We start from the raw sequence: 23,059 nt of genomic DNA, 5'->3' as shown, positions 1-23,059 counted from the left end.
GACATGGTGGTGAGCACCTATAATCCCAGCTACTCAGGAGGCTGAGGCAGGAGAATCGCTTGAACCTGGGATGCAGAGGTTGCAAGTCCCTAAATGGAGGTAGAGCATGTGTTCCTATTTTATACACTCTCATATGGGAGATAAGTGGTTAAAGAGGACTAGAAACCCAACCAGGCCTACCGGGGTGCTGGACAGACACACAGCATTTCTAAGGGAATGCCACCAGAGAAAAAATACAAATCTGTACAGAAATCTTTTTTTTTTTTTTCACACTTAAAAAGAATCACATCCTTATTCCAACAGCTTTACTAGGCTTGGCCAACCCAGTAAGTGACACACTCACTCAGGTACTGGGAAGGTTATTGCACAGCTCCTTAACCGATCGAGTCAGGGCAAAGTGGTCACTTTCCCCACAGCCACACTCTGGATTTGTCTCCTGGGAAGAAACCATGCCTGGCCCAGGCTGAGGGGGTGGCTGCAGCGGAACCTTGCCTCCAGATTACGAACCAGTACAAGTAGCACAATTCTTGTGGCTACTTTCACTTCAGAGTGTCATGTTTATTGATGTGGAGCTTTCTGAATAGGGAGGTTGAGGCACTGCCAGGTGCTCAGTAAAACAAATATTTCTTGTAGCGCTCTAGATTGAGGGCAGCAGTCAATGGTAAAATAAATTTCAGTAGCATGTTCCTGAAAGGTTATACAGCAGCCCTGGTTCAAGGATTTCTCCCCCTGCACGATTCCTAAAACTGTTTGCTAGTTGATTCTTTGTTTTGGGAATTTGATGGTTTTGATGAATTTGCTGTGATCCAGGGGTGTTCAAGTACTTCTCTGAGTATTGGCCTCTGGCTGGGATTATGCTTCAACAGTCTTGAAATGAGGTCCTGGGTCCCTCTGTTACAGTCAGGGAATGTGAATTCAACCCATGATACTCTTTTTTTTTTTTTTTTTTTTTTTTTGAGATGGAGTTTCTTTCGCTCTTGTTGCCCAGGCTGGAATGCGATGGCATGGTCTTGGCTCACTGCTACCTCTGCCTCCCGGGTTCAAGCGATTCTCCTGTCTCAGCCTTCTGAGTAGCTGGGATTACAGGCATGCGCCACCACGCCCAGTTAATTTTTGTATTTTTAGTAGAGACGGGGTTTCACCATGTTGATCAGGCTGGTCTTGAACTCCTGACCTCAGGTGATACGACCGCCTCGGCCTCCTGAAGTGCTGGGATTACAGGCATGAGCCACCATGCCCAGCCCAACCCGTGATATTCTTTTGTAGGTCTCTTGGTGTACATTTGCCTCAAAAGGAGGCTTCCCAACTAAAAATTCATAGCAAAGAACACCAAGGCTCCAGAGATCTACCTTCTCACCATGCATCCGACCTTCAATCATCTTGGGTGGGGGGCGGGGGCAGGTAGTCCAGGGTGCCACAGAGAGTGGTCCTCCTGGAGGATGGAGCATGTACTGACCACCCAATATTCTCAGACTGTGTGGTTATTTCCATGATGCCACCAGATTCTACCTAATTCTAGAATATGCACCACTTGGAACTGTCTATAGAGCTCCTTGGATTTCAAAGCAGTCCTAAAACAAACTATTATAAAACAAATGTCCCTGCCAGCTGAGAGTCTTCATGCAGGGTCTTCCTGCTTCAAATGACTAAGAGGCTCAAGTCTTCTCCTGATCTAAGTGAAAATCAGACACCTAACATGGCAAGAGCCAGTATGTCAGGAGCTCTCCAGACACGATCAAAGGGAGAAAGGTGGTGAGAAGGATACTGGCCTGCAGCACATACTTCCTGCTAGCTTCCAGCCCTGTGCATGCCAGCAAGAAAGACTCATTTTCCCCTAAGAACACTTTTTTTTCCCTCTTACTCCACACCACAGAGGCAGAACAAGCCCCCACCTGCCGCCTGTGAGTCAGGCAATGGCGAGGCATTGAGGATGCGGTGAAGAGCTTCTCAATGCTGTCTCTATTCCTTAGGTTCAGGACGATTTTACAGAGTTACAGCTTCTGACCCTGGGCACTGGCAGGAGACTGAGCCTCAGGCCTGTTAATTATTTATAAAACAAGGATTCTGGCAGCCACCTCCCCAGGCTGCTGTGAGGATAAAGTGGAAGGAAGTACAGAAGGTTCCTGCCACATAGGAAGGCACCTAGTAAACACAGGCCCCTTCCCTCCGTGCTATGAGACCAACTTAAGCAGCTTGATCTCGATCCACTATGTGCCTCTGCTTGCCCAGCTGCATGTTTTTCCAGAGTCGCCCAAGTTTCTGCTCATTATAATAGAATGTATGTTGGCAATCTGCAAATGCACACAGGATGTCAAATGCCTTCTCCTAGCTGTTTGGATCAATCAGACGGTGTTGGCTCTGCAACTTCTGCAGCACCTCCCTCCCCTGTCCCCCTCAATACAATCCCTACTGTCACACAGCCCACGCTGAAACTGCCCAGTGATACGTTTGTCTTGACTGCCAGGTGGCAAATGCCTGAGACTACAGACTATCTAGTCTCTGCTGGAGCTCCAGAGACCTGCATGTGCCTGATGTATAGTAGGGGAGGTCCTTGCTGGCTAGATAAACAAAGCACCAGAATACCTCCTGCGGGAGGGCTAGAGGGACCCTTTCAGGGCATCATTGCACTCACTGTGTTCACTGCATTCTTTTTTATACCAAGATTAATGAAATGAACGCTATTGCGATGCTGTTGAAGTATTGTTTGCACTCTATTCCCATCCAGTCATCTCAAATAGGCAGCTCATTCCCCTCTCATATCAAAATTTTCCTACAATACTAATTTGACCTCCAAAATACAGCCCTACACCTGGAAAGCTTTTTTTTAAAAGGGTGAATTCCACAATAAAAATCAACAGCTACTACCATGTAATGAGCATTTCTTATGTGCCTGCCACAAGACACACAGGCTCCACCCTTCATGTCTTCTCTCCTAATCCTCGCAGCCAGCCAGGGAGGGTGTACTATTCCCATTTCACAGGTGAGAAAGCTGAGACATGGAGAAGTGAAGTGTTCTGCCCCAGCTTACACAGCTAATCAGTGGATCAGATTCCATTCTGGCCTCCTAGCATCACCTTCCCGGTTCTGGGGGAAGCTGCCACAGGATGTTCAACAAGGGAGAGGTGTTGGGGCTGCCGGTAAGAGGTGACACTCTGGCAGAAGTCCAGGCTCCAGAAAACAGGCTATGAACTAGAGGGAGTTCAGAAGCACAGAAGCATAATTTTAAAAATCTGCCACCCTGAATCCTGCACGTTGGCAATTTCTCCCCCAGCTAATACCTGCCAGCAGCTCCCACACTCCATCCGGCACAAGATGAGATTTACCAGGGCCCTCTGGCTTCCTACAAAGTAGTTGGGAGTGATCTGCAAGCCAGGGGCTGGAACAGACCACCCATTCTCAGGTATGCCTCGCCAAGCCTTTTCCATTACACCTCGCTCATCACCTTGTTCCCTTCTGTTCCATTACTCATGCTAATCCCACGTGTTATTCCTGGCTTCTGGAGTTCTCATCCATGGATGTAGATGCTCTCCACGCCCCTGATCTCCTCAACAGAGTGTGGCCTTCAGATCCTGGTTCCACGCAGCACCAGCTGCACTTGGGACAGCAGGCATGTGAAGTCTGCTGCAGGATGCCACAAAAATTTCCACTGTGCACTACCCAGGAATTACATTTTCCGTGACACAGGAAGAAATAAAAGCCAAAACGAAGCTACTTTTTAAAAAAAGAAGAGCCGGATTGGGGATAGCTGAAGGCAGTTTTGCAGGATGATGTCTGCCTTCTCTACCATCGGAAATGAAATGAGTGTAGGGAAAAAGAGGAAACCATTTCTACCTCCTTACAAAATGCAATTCCAACCCCAAATAGATTAGCCGTTGGCAGCCTCCTCCGAATCAGCAGGATGGAAATCTGAGCCCTTTACCAGAACAGTACACACCTGAATGGGAAGACTAAAATCAGAGGTAAAAATATCCGGTGGGGAAGTCCTTGCTGGAACAATCATCTTCCTTGTAACCTTTGGTGAAATATTTGGCTCAGGCTCAGAGTGTCAATGGATGTAGATGACACATTTCTAGTTTGATATGGCAGAGAGAGCATTTAAAAAGCTGCTTGGGGAAAGTCACGCTCCCCCTAAAATAATTAGTAAATTTTCAGAACCCAGTGGCCTGACAACCAAAAGTCCGCACCAAGAAATAAGCAACATGCCATTTGCGAACTCCCTGGAGGGTTAGGGAGAAAAGCTGGGAAGATGGGCATAGATCACAAGCCCTCCCATACTTTCTGCATCTGCAGACACATTTTTAGCCAGAAGAGAGTTCATGTTTGTTTTGATGGATGATATTTGAAAATGCTTTAAATTGTACACAACCCGATTTCACTGTATGGGACACTGGGATTAGCCCTGAGGTGTGGGAGAACACACACAGGACCCAAAGTCCAGAGACAGGATTTCAACCTAGCTCTGCTCCTAGCAGCTGGGTGACTGCAAGCAACAACCTCCCCTGCCTTAGTTCCTCATCTGCCAAATGGGGAGAATCTGTTTCATAAACTCCCCCAGTGTTGTAAAGATCCAGTGAGACAGGGTAGAAAAGTCTCTGCTAAATAGTAAAATGTTTTCTAAATGAATGATGTTAAAAGTTTATCATTACATTTAATACACTCATTTCATTTAACAACACCCATAATCTGTAGGGTAGATATTATCATTTATATTTTTATAGATGAAGAAATGATCTTGGAGAAGATGAGACCCAAGGCCACAGAGCGAGAAAAACCCAAGCTTAGAGTCCAGCCCAGGACTTCTCAGCTATGACCAGAAGTACGCGGTACACAGATGCACTGGTACACAGAGGCACGTGGTACACAGAGACATGCGGTACACAGAGGCACCAGTACGCAGAGGCACACAGTACACAGATGCACTGGTATGCAGAGGCACTGATACACAGATTTACTGGTACACAGGGGCACTGCGGTATGCAGAGGCACTGGTACACAGAGGCACGTGGTACACAGAGGCATCGGCATGCAGATGCACCTGGTACTAGGAGGCAGGCGGTACACAGATGCTCTGGAAAGAGCAACCATCTGATGGCAGGACACCTGAGCATGAGCCTCCTGGGTAAATTCCTCCACTTCAGTCTCTCAATTTCCTTCTCTCTAAAACGGAGGTAACACCATCCATCCTATTTCCCTGGAAAGGTTGTCGCCAGGACCCCATGAAACCACAATGCAAAGGCTCCCAGGGCAAGGGCAAAGTTTCCTAATCTGAGACCAGGGAAATCTAGTTCAAGAGAAGAGACTCATGATCAGGAAAGGAAGGGGAGGACCGAGGGTAGTAATCACATTCAAGGAAAGTCAGCAGGTAATGCGGTAGGTGGAAGAGGAAAATTAAGCAGTCCAGAGCTGTTTAGAAGACGAAAGGGCACACAAAGGAAGGGACTTCAAATACATTCAGCTGTCCCACGGTGCTGCCTTGGGGTTATACAGAAACATTTTGCAGGGAATGCACACACACAATCACCAAGAGACTTCCAATAGCCTCCTTGATGATGGGGAGGGGGGTGGGATTTGTTTTAAAATAGCCTTATTGGATAAAATTAAAAATGAGCAACTCTATTGCAGGCCTCCCAATTAAACTAGGTTTTCATTTACTGATATATGCACTGCAAAAGTTTGAGGACCACTGTTCTAAAACAACCTCGTAGTGTTGCTGACCCTCTCATTGCTATAATTATATGAAATTTCATTTATCCAGTAAAAATTATTAAGCATCTGCCCTGTGCCCGGTACCCTTCCAGGTACTGAGGATGCCAGGACAATGCTTTGTAAGATGCACACACATCAGGGGAGTTATTAACAAAAAAGGCATTTTCACCACAAGCTTATGATGCTGTCACTGCCAAATAACTATTCTGTTGTTTATGATGCTCATTAAAAAGCCAGGAGGGGAAATGTCAGTGTATATTACCGAGCAAAAGACACCAATCTGAGAAAGCTACGTACTACATGATTCCAATCATAAGACATTCTGGAAAAGGTAAAACTATTGAGACAGTAGAAAGATCAGTGATTACCATGTGTTGTAGGGAGGGTGGGATGCACAGAGGATTTTTACGGTAGTGAAACTATGCTGTTCGATACTATAATGGCAGATTTATATCATTTTACATTTGTCCAAAGCCATAGAATGTACAACAGGAGCAAACCCCAGGGCAAACTGTGAACTTTGGGTCATAAAGATGTGCCAGTATCGGTTCATCAGTTGGAACAAATGTACCACTGCAGTGGGGGATGCTGACAATGCGGGAGTCTGTGCATAGGCGAGGACAGGAGGTATATGGGAAACCTGTACCTTCTGCTCAATTTTGCTTTGAACCTAACACTCTAAAACTGGGTCTCAGTTTCCTCATCTGTAAAAACATGGGCTTCTGACTATGATTCGGATATCCCAGGGGCTTGTGCCTATTGAAGAGAGGGGAAATACTGGCTGTAATCTCTGTATGGTAGACCAAAAACCAGATTTAATGAAAATACACTGATGGTTTTCAGCCAGACAGAGATGATGAGGAAAGCAACCCTCTCCTCCAACCTGGGATTTGCCTGGGGACCTAGTCTGAGAAATTCTTACACTACTAGGAGATGGCTCTGGGCTGGATTTCTACAAAAGAAGAGTAAGGCCTGAGAAGCTCTGAACCCCCATCAGTCACAAGAGAGGATGGCTTCAGCCTGCTGAAAGCCAGCAGCATTTACAAATTCATGTCTGTGGCTTTTGCCAACTCTAGTGGTACCTTTCTGACCTCTTCACTTCTCTGACTCTTCAATAAATCGACATTTCTTAATATAGTGTCACCTTAACAGCAAAAGAGACCTTGAATTTTTGGGACTGAATTTATAAAACACTTAGAGGTTCTGGGGTTTTACTTAAAGCAGCTTATAATTTGAAAAATGTACACGTTCTAATTATTCCAATCTCCAAGACATCAAACACATGGCATGAGGTCCCCATTGCCAAGTCCCCTTTCAGCTTCAGCTGGAGCCCTTGATTCCACAATCACAAGCAGCAAGGTGCCCTCCTCCCTTCTCTTCTGTCTGGTGCCCCCAGCAAGTTTTCAAGGTTCAATTCTGAGACTCTCCCATTCACCGTCCCAGCAGGTGGCCAAGGGCCCAAGGCGGGAGGGAGGGAAAGGTAGGCTTAGCTAGGGAAAGTTTTGTTAGCCTTATTGGAAGGGAAGGAGACATGCAGGAAGCAGGGCTGAGCCAGGTGGGGGAAGTCACCAGAACGACAAACCCCTGGACTTCCCACTGCCCAAGCGCGAGGACTCTCTCGGGGCAGCCGGCCCCTCTCAGGTTCTGCTTGCAGACACTTCGCTGGGGGCACTCGTTCTGCCTGGGAAAACTGCCCCAAGTCCCCTTAACACCTGTGTGTGTCCTGTAGTGGGGTGTGGGGTGGAAGCGAGCATGTCACCAAAGCCTTTATTCAAAGGGCGAGTCCCTTTCCGCGGCCGCCAGGGAAGGAGGCCCCGCTACTGTGCCAGGAGGGCAGCTTGGGTTTAATACATGCCCTCCTCCACCCCTGTACCCGGGGCCCCTACCCACTTACCTGCTGACCGCACCCCTCCCAAAACCCCGCCAGCTCGCCCGGGACGGACCGCGAGTGGCCACGAGGGAGGCGCGCGCCAGGTGCGCTCTTCCCCCGACGCCGCCGTGCCAGGAAGGCCGCGCTCAGGTGCGCGCGGACAATGCGAACAAAGCCCGCACCCTCGGCGGGGCCGCGCAGCCCGGGTGCTCTGGGTAGGGGTGGCTGGGCAGAGGGGGCCCCAGTCCTGGGAGCGTGAATCGGTCCTCGGCAGCCGGCACTGGCGGGTACCCGGGCGCCAGAGCCAACTCGGGGCTGGGACTCACCGGAAGGAGCGCGGCGACCAGCGCTCAGTGCCCGGGCGGCTCTACTCACAGACGCGGGCGCGGCTCGGGCCAGGGGGCGCTACGGGATCACAGGAGGGGCGCCCGGGGCGCGGCTGCCACGTGGGACACCTGTTTGTCTCTCCTGGGAGAGGGCGGCACGACTCGACCCGGCTGAGGTCGGAGGAACTACCGCCAGGGAGGTGCATAGAGCCCCTCGCGTTTTTTAAAGCGGCATCGGCCAAGGTCTGCAAATAAAAAAGTACTTCACTTCTACGCGGGTCACCCAGCCTCTGAGCGGTGCAGCAGCGAACACTGTGCCATCAGCTGACTCCTTCACGGGCTTTATAGCTCCTTGAAAAAATGTTGACTTTGGCATCTTTTCTATTTGTCATGGCAATTGCCTTTTAATTACCTGTCCCTCCTATTATTGTAGTTGGGTAATAAGCCGACCTTTTGGCCATCATCCTTGCTTAAGATTGGAGGGCGTTTGATTTTTAAAAAATCAAATGCCACAAAGCACAATGCTGAGCATGATGCTTTATATAAAGTAAGCTCTCAATGAACGTTGACTATGACTGCACAATCCATAATTTCCATACTTCATTTGAAAACTGCCAGAGCATGCCTGTTCATTGCAAAAAAAAAAAAAAAAAAAAGAAGAAGAAGAAAAGAAATAACAGTAAAAAAGTTGTTAAATCAATCATTTTCCAACACCCAGAGATAATCAGTTAACATTGTGGTGTATGTTCTTCCAATGTCATTCTACCCATGCAAAAATTTATATATTTTTAGTTCATTCCATACAAGCTGTACATTACTCAGGTTTTCCACTTCCTTTTTTTGAATGTCTATTTTAAACCACTTCATAATGTCCTAATGTACTTAACCTATCTGCTATTGTTGAATATTAAACTTTCCATTTTAATAGTACAATTAGATGTCTTTGTGCTTTTGTCCAATTAATTCCTTAGAATAAACTATGAAAAGGTAAATTTTCTAGGATACAGGTTTTATACAACTTAAGACTTTTGATGCCTATTATCTAATTGTCCTCAAGGAAGGTTGACCTGCTTCCTCTTTTCCATGCTCCTTCCCATTATTCTTGTAAATGTCAATTTGATAGGAAAATAATTTGCTTTACACCTTTCCTGTCTGTAGTTCTCAGTTAATTTCCAAACCTCCCGACACTGACAGCTTCCAGTGAAAGTGGCCTGTGGTGACTTTAATGTTGCAAACCTCATTGAAGGAGGCCAGGAAAGGACTCATTTTTCCTATAATTCATTTCTCCCAGTAACATTTACTGAGCACCCAAAAATAAAAACAGGGCCACACCAGAGCAGCAGACATAATGTACCACCACATCATCCCCACAGGGCACAGCAGTTAGTCTTGAGGTCTAACTGCTGGGGAGGGATGGTCTCTGCCTCTAGATCAGCATTGCCCCAGAGAAATACTGACCAAGCCACGTGTGTAATTTTAAATGTTCTAGTGGTCACATTTAATAAAAAGTGAAAAGAAACGGCAAGCTGGATTTCAGTATTAACCTAAACATCCGGAACATTATCTCAACATGTAATCAATAAAGATGTCAAAGTCCTGTTTTTTTGTTTTGTTTTGTTTTGTTTTGTTTGAGACAGAGTCTCACTCTGTTGCCCAGGCTGGAGTGCAATGGCATGATCTTGGCTCACTGCAACCTCTGCCTCCCAGGTTCAAGTGGTTCTCCTTCTTCAGCCTCCAGAATAGCTGGGATCACAGGCGCACGCCACCATGCCCGGCTAATTTTTGTATTTTTAGTAAAGACAGGGTTTTGCCATGTTGGCCAGGCTGGTCTCAAACTCCTGACCTCAGGTAATCCACCCGCCTCAGCCTCCCAAAATGCTGGGATCACAGGCGTGAGCCACCACGCCTGGCCAATCCTGTTGTATTCTATACTCACAAGCACATCTCAATTTGGACTCGCCACATTTTTAAGTGCTGCATAGTCACATGGGGTGAGTGGCCTGTGCTGCTCCAGAGATGTCCAACAAGGGCAGACCACAGGTCCTCAAGAAAGTGGAAATTCTACCTTTGACAACCCTCTCCCTGTACCCCTTATGCTGTTTAACAGGTACCAGCGTACTTTGACCTTATCAGGCTTACCTTGGAGAAGTCAAATTTCAATCCTGGTTGTTCCTGAAGTATTTGGCATGTCTTTAATTGGGGCCGGGGGGGTATTTCACATTTTCATTCTGTGATTACGAAGAACTGAAAGTATAAATACAGTGAAGATACCTGTTGCTTCAGACTTCTTCACATCAATGTATAATCAGTCTGTCCGGGGTGTGCACTTGGGCAGGAGGGAAGGCAGGTGGTGCAGGCCCTGGTGAGTGCTGAGTGCTGAGTGGGTGACCAGCAGGGGTGGAGGCTTTTTATGCAGAAAGCTGGGTAGCTACTTTTGTCATCCATGACATCCCTTCCTTTGTGAAGATTTACAAGGATTTAAAAAATAAAGTTATTATGAATTACCGTCATTCTAAGGGGCATGTAAGCTTCTTGCTTCCCAGGAGCTTGCCTTATTCATCTTTGCAGCCCAATGCCTGGTAACTTGCACACAGTAAATGCCCTCAGAAATAAAACCCCATGTCCTCCACTGACTGAAAGGACCCCCTCTTGTCCAAGGGGACCCCAGAGAAATATTTTTGAGATTGAGTCTCGCTTTACTGCCCAGGCTGGAGTGCAGTGGCTGGATCTCAGCTTACTGCAACTTCCGCCTCCCAGGTTCAAACGATTCTCATGCCTCAGCCTCCCAAGTGACTGGGATTACAGGCGCCCACCACCAGGCCTGGCTAATTTTCATATTTTTAGTAGAGATGGGGTTTCACCATGTTGGCCAGGCTGGTCTCGAACTCCTGACCTTAAATTATCCAGAGAAATCTTAAAAGCGGAGTTCCCAGATATGACTGGAAGGGAGGTGGGACACAGCTTGTTATACCTGCTCCTTCACTATCAGCCATTAGGTTGTTTTTTTTTTTTTGGTTTTTGAGAAAGGGTCTTGCTCTGTTGCCCAGCCTGGAGTACAGTGCTGTGACCTTGGCTCACTGCAGCCAAGACCTGCCTCGACCTCCTGGGCTCAATTAATCCTCCCATCTCAGCCTCCCGAGTAGTTAGAACTACAGGTACATGCCACCACACCAGGTTTGTTTGTTTTTTTTTTTTGGTAGAGATGAGGTTTCCTTGTGTTGCCCAGGCTGGTCTTGAGCTCCTGGGCTCAAGCAATCTGTCCACCTCACCCTCCCAAAGTGCTGGGGTTACAGGCATGAGCCACAGTACCCAGCCTTCTTTCTTAAGGGTTAAACAGAAACCAGCCCTTTGGGAAAGACTTGCTCCACCCCTGCTATCTTTGAGGGTCTCACTGTATCCCCCAGGCTGAAGTATAGTGGCACAATCATAGCTCACCACAGCCTTGACCTCCTGGGCTCAAGCAGTCCTCTTACCTCAGCCTCCAGAGTAGCTGGGATTACAGCCACATACCATCGCACTGGTGGTTTTTTTGTTCTGGGTAGAGATGAGGTGTTGCTCTGTTGCCCAAGCTGGTCTTGAACTCCTCAAACTCAAGGAATCCTCCCAGTGCTGGGACTGCAGGTGTGAGCCACTGCGCCTGGCCTTTACTATTGATATGAACCAATCACTTGATGCTGCCCCTTCCTTTTAAGGTTTCAACAAACCAAGCAACCAGCATTCCTTCCTAAGAGACAATGGACCATGGAGTGGCTCTGGCTAGTCTACAGAAGATGCACCATGAGAGTTGTGTCCTCTGCTTCACCTTTTGACCCAAGAGGGCCAAAAACTCCACCCCAGAATCATGCTAATACCATTTTTTTGTACATGTAACCCATCAAGAGTCATGAAGCTTAATTGCACATGTACATCTTTCATAAATATTCATGACTCCTCCTATAGTTTACTGTGTATTTGGCCACTCCACTCAGCATAAATTCCTGTCTTATTTTTCCCAACCTGGAAGTGGGTTTCTGGTGTCTGGCTGGAAGCTACACTTCCCAGACTGTAGCAATGGCTACCCTGCCAGTGGCTACTCTTTATGAAAAATAAAGCTCTCCTTTCCAAATTCATGAACTTTCTCATTCTTCAGTTGACACCTTCTATGATGTTAATTCTCAAGTTGCGCTGTCCCGTGTGTCTCAGTTGTAAACACAAGAGGTGTAAACACAGAGTCTTAGTGTAAACTGAGAGTGTAAACACAGAGGTGACTGAATTTCACTCAGGGATAAATGGAGACATCTGTACTCGGTGACATGCATCACCCAGAGGCACCCATTGTAGTAAAGTGACCGTGGCTTCAGATTAGGAGGCTCCTGCCTATTGGCTTTGTAACACACAAAAGATACTTAACTTTTGATTGCTCAGTTTCCTGACCTATAAAGGGTGATGGGTACAACAGTTCCTAACTCTAGAATCCCAACTAAAATTTTGATCCAGTCCCTCAAATGATGAAAGGTAAAGCACACACGAAAGGAACAGACAAAAAGGAGGATGCTTAATAGAGCTCCAAGAGTTGTATATTTTCCAGAAGCCACATAGCAGCCACTAACCAGTCAGACATAAAAGAACAGGAAACAGTACCTACTAAACAGCAAAGAAACCATCCTAGAGGAAACAAAGAGCCTGACTCAGAAGCACTCAACAAGCAGCAAATTAAGCCAGAGCCTAATTTGGTCTGTGGTCTCTTAACTGTGGAGCCAAGAACAAGGAGAACAAAGTTGGGGGCAGAGAGAGACACAGGACATGAGGAGCAGAAATATTGCCATCTCCAAGCCAAAGCCACTTAGGTATGGAATAGGCAGCAATTGTTTGAAGGGTTAATGCATCCATCCCAGCTCCTACTTAAGACAGTGAGAATTATGCGCAAAGTTGTATTGGATTTGCTTTTGGGAAATGTGCTTTCTGGCCGAATCAAGTAAACATGGAACAAAGGCACACGCTTGTGTAATAACCACTCAGCCAACATATGAAACTTTGTAAGTGCTCTACCTCAAACTGTCAATACTTCCATGTTATTTCCATCTCCTCTCCAAATTCCCAGTATCATGAATTTTAGTCATCACATGTCTGCCTTAACTAAGTATTCATGGAAAACATTTAGAGAGGCATCTGGGTATACTCTGGAGGCAGAGTAGGCTCCTGCCTTATAATAAGCATCAGAGTCTGTCTCACTTCCTGGAAGGTTCTCATCACAGGAGATAGGGGCCTCTTCATCAAAAGGTTAACACCACAAGGTGTTAAAAATGGCATCCCCTCAGGGTGATAAGGGAAGCAAGCAAGCATGGAAAAAATGGCTAAGGCTTGGCAGCTAGCTAACACCTTAAATGAAGCCAGTTTTAGGTTACTTGAAACTATAGCCAAAATGCAAGAACTTTCCTAGGAAAATCAGACTGCAGCACGTAGATCAGGGCAATACCAGAACGTTAATGGTTGGTTCTCTGGGTGAGCCATCTGCAGTTCTCACCCTGTGCGACTGGGCAGTAACCTTACTTCTAACAGAACTTCACCACCTTAATTCCGGCAAGCAAAACCATTCTACCATTCTTTCTTAACTGCATGTTTAGAACCACAGGTTACCCTCCAATTCCCTTTATCTGGAAAAAGCAAAAAACACTCCGACAATTTTGTGTGTATTAAGGGCTGTTTGGATGCAAGTAGGGCCACAAAACCACCTACATGGGGAGGAGCCCAGGTGTCCTCTTTGGCTGATCCCAGAAGAGCTCGACTTGCCAATTCCAGGCAGCTGTGTTGGTGAGGAGCCTATTAGTAACACTAGTGATCTATTGCTCGTGGCTGACAGTCTCTCAGCAGTGAGCCTCACAATGACTTAATTTCTCTCTGGGAATTTGGCAGCTTAGGGTCCCGCTGGTGAGGATCTTCACGTGTTGGTTTCCGGAGCTGTTATCACATAGCGAGAGAGATCAATTTCAGAATAGTAATTAATCCTTGTTCACAATTTTGAGACTTTTACATTTCTAGCTGCTGCAGCAAAAGAATTTTAGCAAAACAAGAAGTGTATCAAATATGCTCCTTATCCCCTTGTCAACCCCCAGGAGTTCACTGTTCTTATGATAGAAATCTCCTCCCTGGCAAACTGGATGAGATTTATCTTAATATTTACAAGGCCTCCACCCAAGACTAAATCATTTGTTCAGATATACGGTCTCAGCTCTATGGTACTTATAACCAAACCAGATATTCTGAGGGGATCTGAAGACTGAAGCTCTACTGTATTTATGACCAAACCAGATATTTTGAGGGGATGTGAAGAACATATTAGCTGGTATCATAGAGCTGTGCTGGCCCAAATAAAAAATCTGGCACATACCTCAATGTCAGACTCATAGCTGGAGCTCAAATATTCATTGAACGAATGAAACATGCAGCTGGCACATTAATCAAAATCGGAAACATGTTAAATCTACTCAGAAGGAAGACCTGATGATCCAGTATGTCTAATTAATCCAAGAGACATTTAACCCATATCTCTATTTGTGAGGCTAGTGCTATAGATACTAGTCTCTTTTGGAGAACAAGGCAAATTAGCTGAATCAGCAAAAAATATTAAATTCCATTTAATTAAAACAGTTCCTATTCAAATGTCTAGTACCATAGGATAAAATGTTACAATTTGAAACCAAACAATGACTCCTGATTTTTCTGTGTTCCTTGATTTGTTTCCCTAATTTTCCTTAATAAAACGGCAATTGTGTGATAGCATATTCTTGTATTTCCTCTGTGGTTACAAACAATAAAGCAGACAGTATGAACACATTAAGCCTCTAATTCTCCCAGTATGTACAAGAAAAAAAAAAGGAAATTGGCAAAAATGCCTGCAGTAAGAAAACAAGAGAAAGCTGGTTGGGAAGTGAAATAATTTTATTGGGCAAAGCAGCGTGAACTTTTATCTAACAGAAGCACATCAGTGTTTTAACAACTTTTTACACGAGGAAATATCCCATTTAACAGATTAGACAACATACATTGCCAGTAAAAGCAAAAAAAAAAAAAAAAAAAAAGTCTTTCAAGTATCTGCTGAGTTGGTGAGAAACATCTTAGGTTTCATAGTCTGACAGTTAAATCATGAAAAAAATTCAAACTTGGGGGTTGGCAGGAAAGTCAGCCAGCCCATAATTCTGCATATGCGTGGTTTAGGAGAATTTGAGATTATTTTTATGCTTCAGGAAAAATATATACTCTTCGTTTTTTTTTTTAACCTTAAACTGATAACTGTATTTGGGTTTCAGAAACAGTAAATTCTATCTATAACAACAAAAATCTAGCTACAGATTTCTAAGGTTGTGGACACAGCAGGAGAGGGAACATAAAGTTCCTTCTCCAGTTAGAGTGGTCCAGAGGTCAGACTCTGTGCCCAAAGGCCAAAAGAAAAATAATCCAATTAAGGACGGAGAGAAAGAAATTGATGACCTCTGAGTGAACAGAAAAAGAAGATAACAAACATGAAAGCAAAGGACATTATGTGGAAGAGGCAGACGACAGAGAATGCAGGGAATACTACAAAATATTTCAAACGGACAGAAAATAAAACTCCTATCAACTTTTTTTTTTTTTTTTTTTAAGACAAAATCTGTCACCCAGGCTGGAGTGCAGTGGCACTATCATAGCTCACTGTAACCTTGAACTCCTGGCCTCAAGGGATCCTCCCACCTCAGCCTCCCAAAGTGCTGGGCGTGAGCCACTGCACCTGGCCTTCCTTCAGTACCTTTAAGTAATAAAAAGTTACATATATAGCAGAAAGTCCCCATGTATTCCTTGCCAGTATTCTCATTGATTTGGTATGAATTTTTTACGTAATATTTATTTGGTGGAAGGAACTTAGAGGAAAATAAAAACCACCAACCTAATAGGAGAATGGCAGGCAGGCAAAAACGGAGGGATAGAAGGTCATTACAGAGAAAGTGGACAAAGAAAAGGTTCTCATAAATAAAAACACCAGGTGCTGTACTTTCTCTCCTAAAGCTAGCCTTTGCTGTTTCCTGTCTCATAAGGGTTTACCTCCAAGAGATGCTGTTTCTGAAAAAGAAAAAAATCATCTACATTATGCCTTACGCAAAAACTCAATTGCTATGCCTTTTAATTTCAAATACAAGCAAACAAAATATTCACTTTTAACTAGAATTACGCATTTAAGTCAGACCTGTCAGTTAAGAAAATTAATGACCACCATAACATAGCATAATATATGCTAAGTACAGCTGTTTATACTCCCCTTCACAAATATAACATATAGTTGTTTGCACTCTCCTTATATATAAAATATATCTGACATTAACTTGTGTGTTGAAACATCACCTGAGCAACAGATTACAGAGGGTTTTATGTTCATATCACCACAGCACTTCTGTTTTAGCAATTTTACAATTAAATTGCTAACAATTAAATTTCTCCAGAGATGATGAAATACATGTGTTTGTCTTTTATTTTTTTGAGACAGGGTCTCACTCTGTTGCCCAAGCTGGAGTGCAGTGGTGCCATCTCGGCTCACTGCAACCTTCTGCTCCTGGGTTCAAGCAATTCTCCTGCCTCAGCCTCCCCAGTAGCTGGGACTACAGGTGCATGCCACCTCACCTGGCTAATTCTATATTTTTTTTGGTAGAGACAAAGTTTCACCATGTTGGCGAGGATGGTCTCAAACTCCTGGGCCTCATGTGACCTGCCCGCCTCAGCCTCCCAAAGTGCTGTGATTACAGGCCTGAGCCACCATGCCCAGCCAAAATACATTTTTACACCCATTCTATCTCAAAGAATAATTTAAAGGAGTAAATATTCAGCTCTATTTTCACCACAATGAAGTAATGCTTAAGCAATCATGTACATTATTTTTTCCTAATAATGTAACCCTCTAGTTTCATGCCCTATGTAACTGATCTGATCTAAAAGGATACTGTACACGTAGCAGCTCAGGGAAGTTGAGACAACTGTTTTAAGTCGTAAGACCTAGTGTTTCAGCCTGTATGTGATTTTGGACAGTCATGTAACTCTCTCTGAGCCTCAGCTTCCTTAACTGTAAAATGGGTCCTACTTTCTTTTCAAGGGCATTGTGAAGATTAAGTATGTGAGTAGATGTAAAAATGCTTTGTAAATACGTACTACCCAAACACAAGGTATTGCACCGTATTCAAATGTAAATAAAATATCTATTTATTCCCACAGTAAGGAAAAATCCAGTTCAACTACTATGCTTTAAATCAAGTTTTCTTTTGAAAGCTACTAAGCCCTGTCTTAAATCTATCAAGAAACAATGAAATTTCACTTTAAGTTTTATGTGTAAGCACACTCAATATCCTTAGGAAAAAGGCCTGTTACACAGATAAGAACATACAGGCCAACCAACTTGGTTAAAAATGTAATGACTTGGTGGCCGGGCGCGGTGGCTCACGCCTCTAATCCCAGCACTTTGGGAGGCCGAGGAGGGCAGATCACGAGGTCAGGAGATCGAGACCATCCTGGCTAACACGGTGAAACCCTGTCTCTACTAAAAATACAAAAAGATTAGCTGGGCGTGGTGGCAGGCACCTATAGTCCCAGCTACTTGGGAAGCTGAGGCAGGAGAATGGCATGAACCCGGGAGGCGGAGGTTGTAGTGAGCTGAGATAGCGCCACTGCACTCCAGCCTGGACAACAGAGCGAGACTGTCTCAAAAAAAATAAAAATAAAAAATAAAAAATAAATATATATATATAGTGACTTGGTACTAGGACTAAATTCCAGAAATCCATGTCATTGCATGTTCCTTGATCTATGAAATTAAAATCACCATTAAGTTTAAGATTAGCCGGGTGTGGCAGTGTGCGCCTGTAGTCCCAGCTACTCGGGAGGCTGATGTGGGAGAATTGCGTGAACCTGGGAGGCGGAGCTTGCAGCGAGCCGAGATCACGGCATTGCACTCCAGCCTGGGTGACAGAGCAAGACTCCATCTCCAAAAAAAAAAAAAAGATTAAAAGATTTTAAGCTTAAACACACAAAACAGTCAGTATTAAGACAATGTATTAGAAAGGACTGAAAGTTGTAATAACCCAAAATTTCTAAAAGGAAACATGAGAGTCAAGATAGTTGATCTTGCATTAATTACATTTAGCTTATAATTCAGTTGACCTTTCTTAAAAAGCAAAGAAACGGTCTATTACCACATGAAAGATATGTTTTAACACAGTTGGCAGTTGGTTCCTACTTGAGAGTTACTACACCCATAAAAGATTCATGAAGAGTAATATAGCCACCTCTTGAACTATTTCCAAACAGTTTAATATAAACTTGTTAACCAACAAAAGTGCACATATTAAGTAAATCAAAGTTCCTTTGCTTTTGGCTGGAACTGTAACAACTCAAAGTGGTGAGGAGAGACAACTTTATTCTGAGATTAGAGGTTGTTGTTTTTTGTTTTGTTTTGTTTTGTTTTTGAGACAAACTCTCACTCTGTCGCCCAGGCTGGAGTATAATAGCAGTCTTGGCTCACTGCAACCCCCGCCTCCTGGATTCAAGCGATTCTCCTGTCTCAGCCTCCCAAGTAGCTGGGATAACAGGTGTGCACCACCATGCCCAGCTAATTTTGTATTTTAAGTAGAGGCAGTGTTTCACCATCTTGGCCAGGCTGACTTCGAACTCCTGGGCTCAGGTGATCTGCCCGCCTCAGCCTCCCAAAGTGCTGGGATTACAGGCGTGAGCCACCACTCCCAGCCCTGATCAGAAGTTCTAATTGGCTCTTAATCAAAAATTTATTTCTGAGAACCATCTTACAACAAAGGATCCTAGACATTTAAAATATGGGGGTGGGGTGGGGAGGAACACTGGTTTAAAACTCACCAGTATGTTCTTTAGACACTAGAATCACCACAGCCAAAAGCGGGGAGTATGTTTTGTTTTTAAATGAAAAATACCCTCAGTGCAGCCCACTTTCCGTTCTTGGCCCTTTAGATCCACTTTCCGTTCTTGGCCCTTTAGATACCCCTCGCAAAAAGTGCTAAACATATTTACAGCAATGTGCATAAGTGAGATCTGAGTTAATTTCAGATCTAGACAAAAAATCTGAGGCTAAGCTTTATGTCACAACAAGTTTTACAAGTCCCTCCACATATCAATAACATAGGCATTCACAGAACCAAACAACAGTAAGGAAAGGCTATTACAACTGGAATACCCCTGGGGGTTCAGTTCCATTAGCAGTAGCAAAGGAAAACGATCAGATAAACCTACAAAAACAGCAGAAGCATTATGACCAAACCTCAGGTCATTAAATCACGAAAGTACAGCCTTACAATAGGTTTCACTCCATTAGCTCTATCCTGCCAATATGCCTGAAGATGTCCTATTGGTGATCACAGAAGAGGCGAAAACATACGATTTAACTTACTTAACTTTTTAACAGTTTTTTCATTTCAATAAATTTATTTTGATTGGTTGAATTGTTTAAGAGGAAGAGAAGAATATGTTCATGTTTTTCAACCTGTGGGTGAAAAAGAAACCATATGATTTAATTTCTAAAAACGTTAGGAGTATAATTTCACTTAAAGGAAATTTTACCTACTTGTTTCTGTAACTCTGTGCAGCAGCAATTCATCCTATACATCTTTTCTAAAAGCACAAGAAAAATAAGCCATTAGATAACACATAATGTAAAGAAGAAAAACTTGGGAGTGTAAACATATACAGATAGCTCTCCCCCTTGCGCATGGGTTCCGACTACAAAGACCTGGATGGATCCATTTGGGCTTTGAGATTATCTACTACCATGGTCTGGATTTGACCACATTAACAACCCATGTCTCCAAGGTTTTGGTTGTCAATCATCTCTCTTTTTGACTGAGGCCAGGTCTGTCAAATATACATCTTATGAAGTACCAGGAAGATGGAATCTCAAAAATATGACTTCTCAGTTTGATCAGGATAGAAAGTAAATTGGAAATAAGAAGCACGCAGAATGCCTGGCATTTTCAAAGCTCTTGGTGTCAATTCCCACAGCAGTGCTGACAAGTCTGATCTAAGGACTATCTGGACTCGGAGGACTGCCTCCATCAAGGCGGCCCTCCCAGGCAGCCACAGGAATCAGAACCCTGCCACTGGATTTGTGGAGGAGGAGAAGAGAGTATGGCATGGGGAGTGAGAAAAGGTCAAGTCAACTAAATTGATTATCTGTTATTCCTCACACTTAACATCTGTTATTAATAACACTTGAAAAGAATACCTGTATTTAAAGCACTCTGCCTTTGAGGTGTGATGTTTTTTGCCAGACCAAATGTCACTAGCTTATCAGCTACATCGACAGTCCCATTCTCAGAACATTTCTCAACTGACACTGTATGGACATTCTTTGTAATTCCTTTCACAGAAAGCATTACATTCTGATTCAACATGAAATTTTTTAATAGCATTATTATTAATTGAGAAGAGCTTCCATTCAATTCCATTAATCCTGGAAAAAATAGATATTATAGTCTTTTAGTCCCTTTTAAAAAGACAGAATTTAGATAAATTATCTAAGAATAATAAGCAAAAGGCTTACTGGACTTCAGCTGGATTTAGGTGTGTTCTGATGTACTACTGCTATTGCATTACAAAAGACAAATTTATTCAATACATATTGATTGATCACCTAACAAGGCATCAAGCACTAATCTTGGACTAGAGGGCACGAAACAGACACATCTGTCCTTCATATATTCCAACAGGAGAAACAAAGACAATTTTCCAACTCTGAGTCAAAACCTAAGAGGACCATGAAGCAATCGGTATGGTATTATCTGCAAGTCCTCTGCATAAGGACATCAGGAGCAACAGTAAAAAGCTACTTTAAGTATTTTTGTTCACTTTGTTCAAATTCCAACTAAGGAGTTGAATATATGCAGATTTATCATTCATAAGGTAGCCAAAAATGGTGTCATGTGAATGCCTTCAGTCCCTAAAGAGAGATGTGACGAAGCAGAAAGACCCCAAATGAGAGGTCAGACACCCTGGTTCACAGACACCAGACACCCTGTTTCACATCCTGGCCCTGCCACTTACTAGCTTAGCAACCAGGGGCAAAACCGAATCTCTGAACCCTGGCCCTCTGAAACTAATCTACAAAACAAAGACTGACTGAGCACAGTTTTTGTGAGAATTCGATAAAGAATAAAGAATATGAAACTTATTTGAAAACTCTTAATATTTAAAAACATTAAGGCAGTTACTGGAAATATCCATTTGATTCCGACTTAGAGCTATGAAACATAAAGAGGAAAAAAAAATACCCAGAAACCTAAATTGGAAAGTGACTTAGCTGTCTACCTTCAAGTGAACATCTAATAATTTGGAAAGGAAGCGCCAGGTGGCTAGAGGTGATTGGTTGCACTCTGCAAAGAGGCAGGGTTTCAATGTTTCCATAGTCTGCATAGAGCACTTCCACATCAGTGTCTGATGTCCCCAGAACAACTGCACGATACCAAAAATCATCACCTGAAAATAGAATGAAATCTCAGGTAAGAACTTACAGTCAGTGATTCCTCCTACTTTAAGATGGTTATTCATAGTTATATTTACATCACTTAAAAATCCATGCCAAAATTTCTGGTTACAGTTCAAATTAAATACAAACATTTACCTCTACATTCCTATGAAAAATGTAATAGAATTTTTTTTTTTTTTTTGAGACAGGGTCTGGCTCTGCAGCCCAGGCTGGAGTGCAGTGGCACAATCTTGGCTCGCTGCAACCTCCACCTCCCAGACTCAAGTGATCCTCTCACCTCAGCTTCTTGAGTAGCTGGGAATACAGGTATACACCACCACGCCCAGCTAACTTTTTATTCTTGGTAGAGATAGTCTTGCCATGCTGCCAAGGCTGGTCTTGAACTCCTGAATTCAAGCTATCCTACTGCCTCAGCCTCCAAAAGTGACGGGATTACAGGCGTGAGCCACCGTACCCGGCCAGATTTTTTTTTTTTTTTTAAATGCGTAGAATAGAGTAGAGAACAAGAGAAAAGACAACAGAATATTGGAAGCTGGAAAGCAGATGCCTGAATGAAAATGATTTAGTAGAGCCATGGTAGCTCAACCAAAGTTGGCAGTGGGGAAGCCAAGAAGCATCCCAGCTTGCATCACAAATCCCCAACCCCTGAAGTCTCAACGATTGGTGCTGCTCATTCAAAAGCAGGAGTTAAGATGGAGTTGGAAATGAAGATTGGCCAAGGAAGCAGAGTTACTTGCAAAGACACCTGAATAGGCTTTGGTTCATACACTCATTTGCATATAACACCTATTTTTAAAGTTGCTAAAGAGAATGGTGAGCTTTGTGTTCCCATGTTTTAATAATGCTGCTACTTGAGGGCAGAAGACTGGAGGTTTCCTCTCCTGAGAGAATGAACCACAGAGGGCATGGACTGGAGAACGTGAGGCAGAGTAGACAAGGGAGAGTTTAACACTGGCAGGCAAGCTGTGCACTCCAGGCAGGAGGCCACCAGTCCATGTGACAGCCCATCAAGATGGCGACACTGGGAGTCTGCAGTGAGATGGCAGAGCCAGATCACCCACAGTGAAGGCCATCAGTGGAAAAGCCCCTGCCCACTCTCAAAGCAACTTCCCAGTAACTTCTCAGTGCCCCATCTTAAATACAGGAACAGCATAGGATCACCAGAGATTTGCAGAAAGCCTCTAACATCACAGAGGAGACCAAAACAAAACAGGACCTTAGGGAAACCAAGGCAGAAAACCAAGGAGGAATATGACAATGAACATTAGAAGACTGACAGTAATATCCTTGGAGAAATGACATTCCACTCTTGAAAGAACAGGGTAGTATTAAAACACATAAACATGAAAAACAAAACAAAAAAAGCTATTGAAATTAAAAATGTGATAGAAATGAAAACCTAAATTTAAAAAGTTGGAAGGTGAAATTGAGGAAATCTCCTTAAGAACAAAAAAGATGAAAGAGAGAAGAGGACATTTAGCAGAAGAGTTCAAATTCAGCATTAGAAGACTTGAAGCTCCTAACAGAACAGAAAACAAAAGCAACTACAAGCATTAATTCAGGAAAGTTTCTCAAACTGAAGCTCATGAATTTCTAGATGTAAGGGGCCCACCCACTGAGTGCCCAGCAAAACAGTAGAAAAAGAAACACCATACT

General features: G+C 43.8%; 2 protein-coding genes across 12 annotated transcripts in view; both read right to left on the bottom strand.

The window, feature by feature from the left end:
• The window catches only part of VWA2 (von Willebrand factor A domain containing 2), a 56,381-nt gene extending 48,163 nt beyond the window's left edge, over positions 1-8,218 (bottom strand). For 2 of the 4 annotated variants that reach the window (XM_016919395.4, XM_016919393.4), the window contains exon 1: positions 7,601-7,889. The gene's annotated coding sequence lies outside the window, so the exon portion shown is untranslated. The other 2 variants (XM_016919394.4, XM_063782132.1) reach the window with 2 other exon arrangements.
• A 6,584-nt stretch (positions 8,219-14,802) lies between these two features.
• Positions 14,803-23,059, bottom strand: part of TDRD1 (tudor domain containing 1) — a 53,426-nt gene continuing 45,169 nt past the window's right edge. For 2 of the 8 annotated variants that reach the window (XM_016919386.3, XM_016919387.3), the window contains exons 22-26: positions 21,226-21,393; positions 20,144-20,371; positions 19,487-19,533; positions 19,318-19,405; positions 14,803-15,975 (exon numbers count right to left, since the gene is read on the bottom strand). In XM_016919386.3, the coding sequence (XP_016774875.1) occupies positions 15,944-15,975; positions 19,318-19,405; positions 19,487-19,533; positions 20,144-20,371; positions 21,226-21,393 (563 nt within the window). In that variant the 3' untranslated portion in view covers positions 14,803-15,943. Of the gene's footprint in view, positions 15,976-18,187; positions 19,406-19,486; positions 19,534-20,143; positions 20,372-21,225; positions 21,394-23,059 lie in introns of those variants that run through there. The other 6 variants (XM_063782120.1, XM_063782121.1, XM_063782117.1 and 3 more) reach the window with 5 other exon arrangements.

This window comes from Pan troglodytes, chromosome 8 (assembly GCF_028858775.2).
Source record: "Pan troglodytes isolate AG18354 chromosome 8, NHGRI_mPanTro3-v2.0_pri, whole genome shotgun sequence".
Lineage (NCBI taxonomy): Eukaryota > Metazoa > Chordata > Mammalia > Primates > Hominidae > Pan > Pan troglodytes.
Note: the sequence above shows the minus strand (reverse complement) of the source record. Positions and strands in the feature narration are given on the sequence as shown.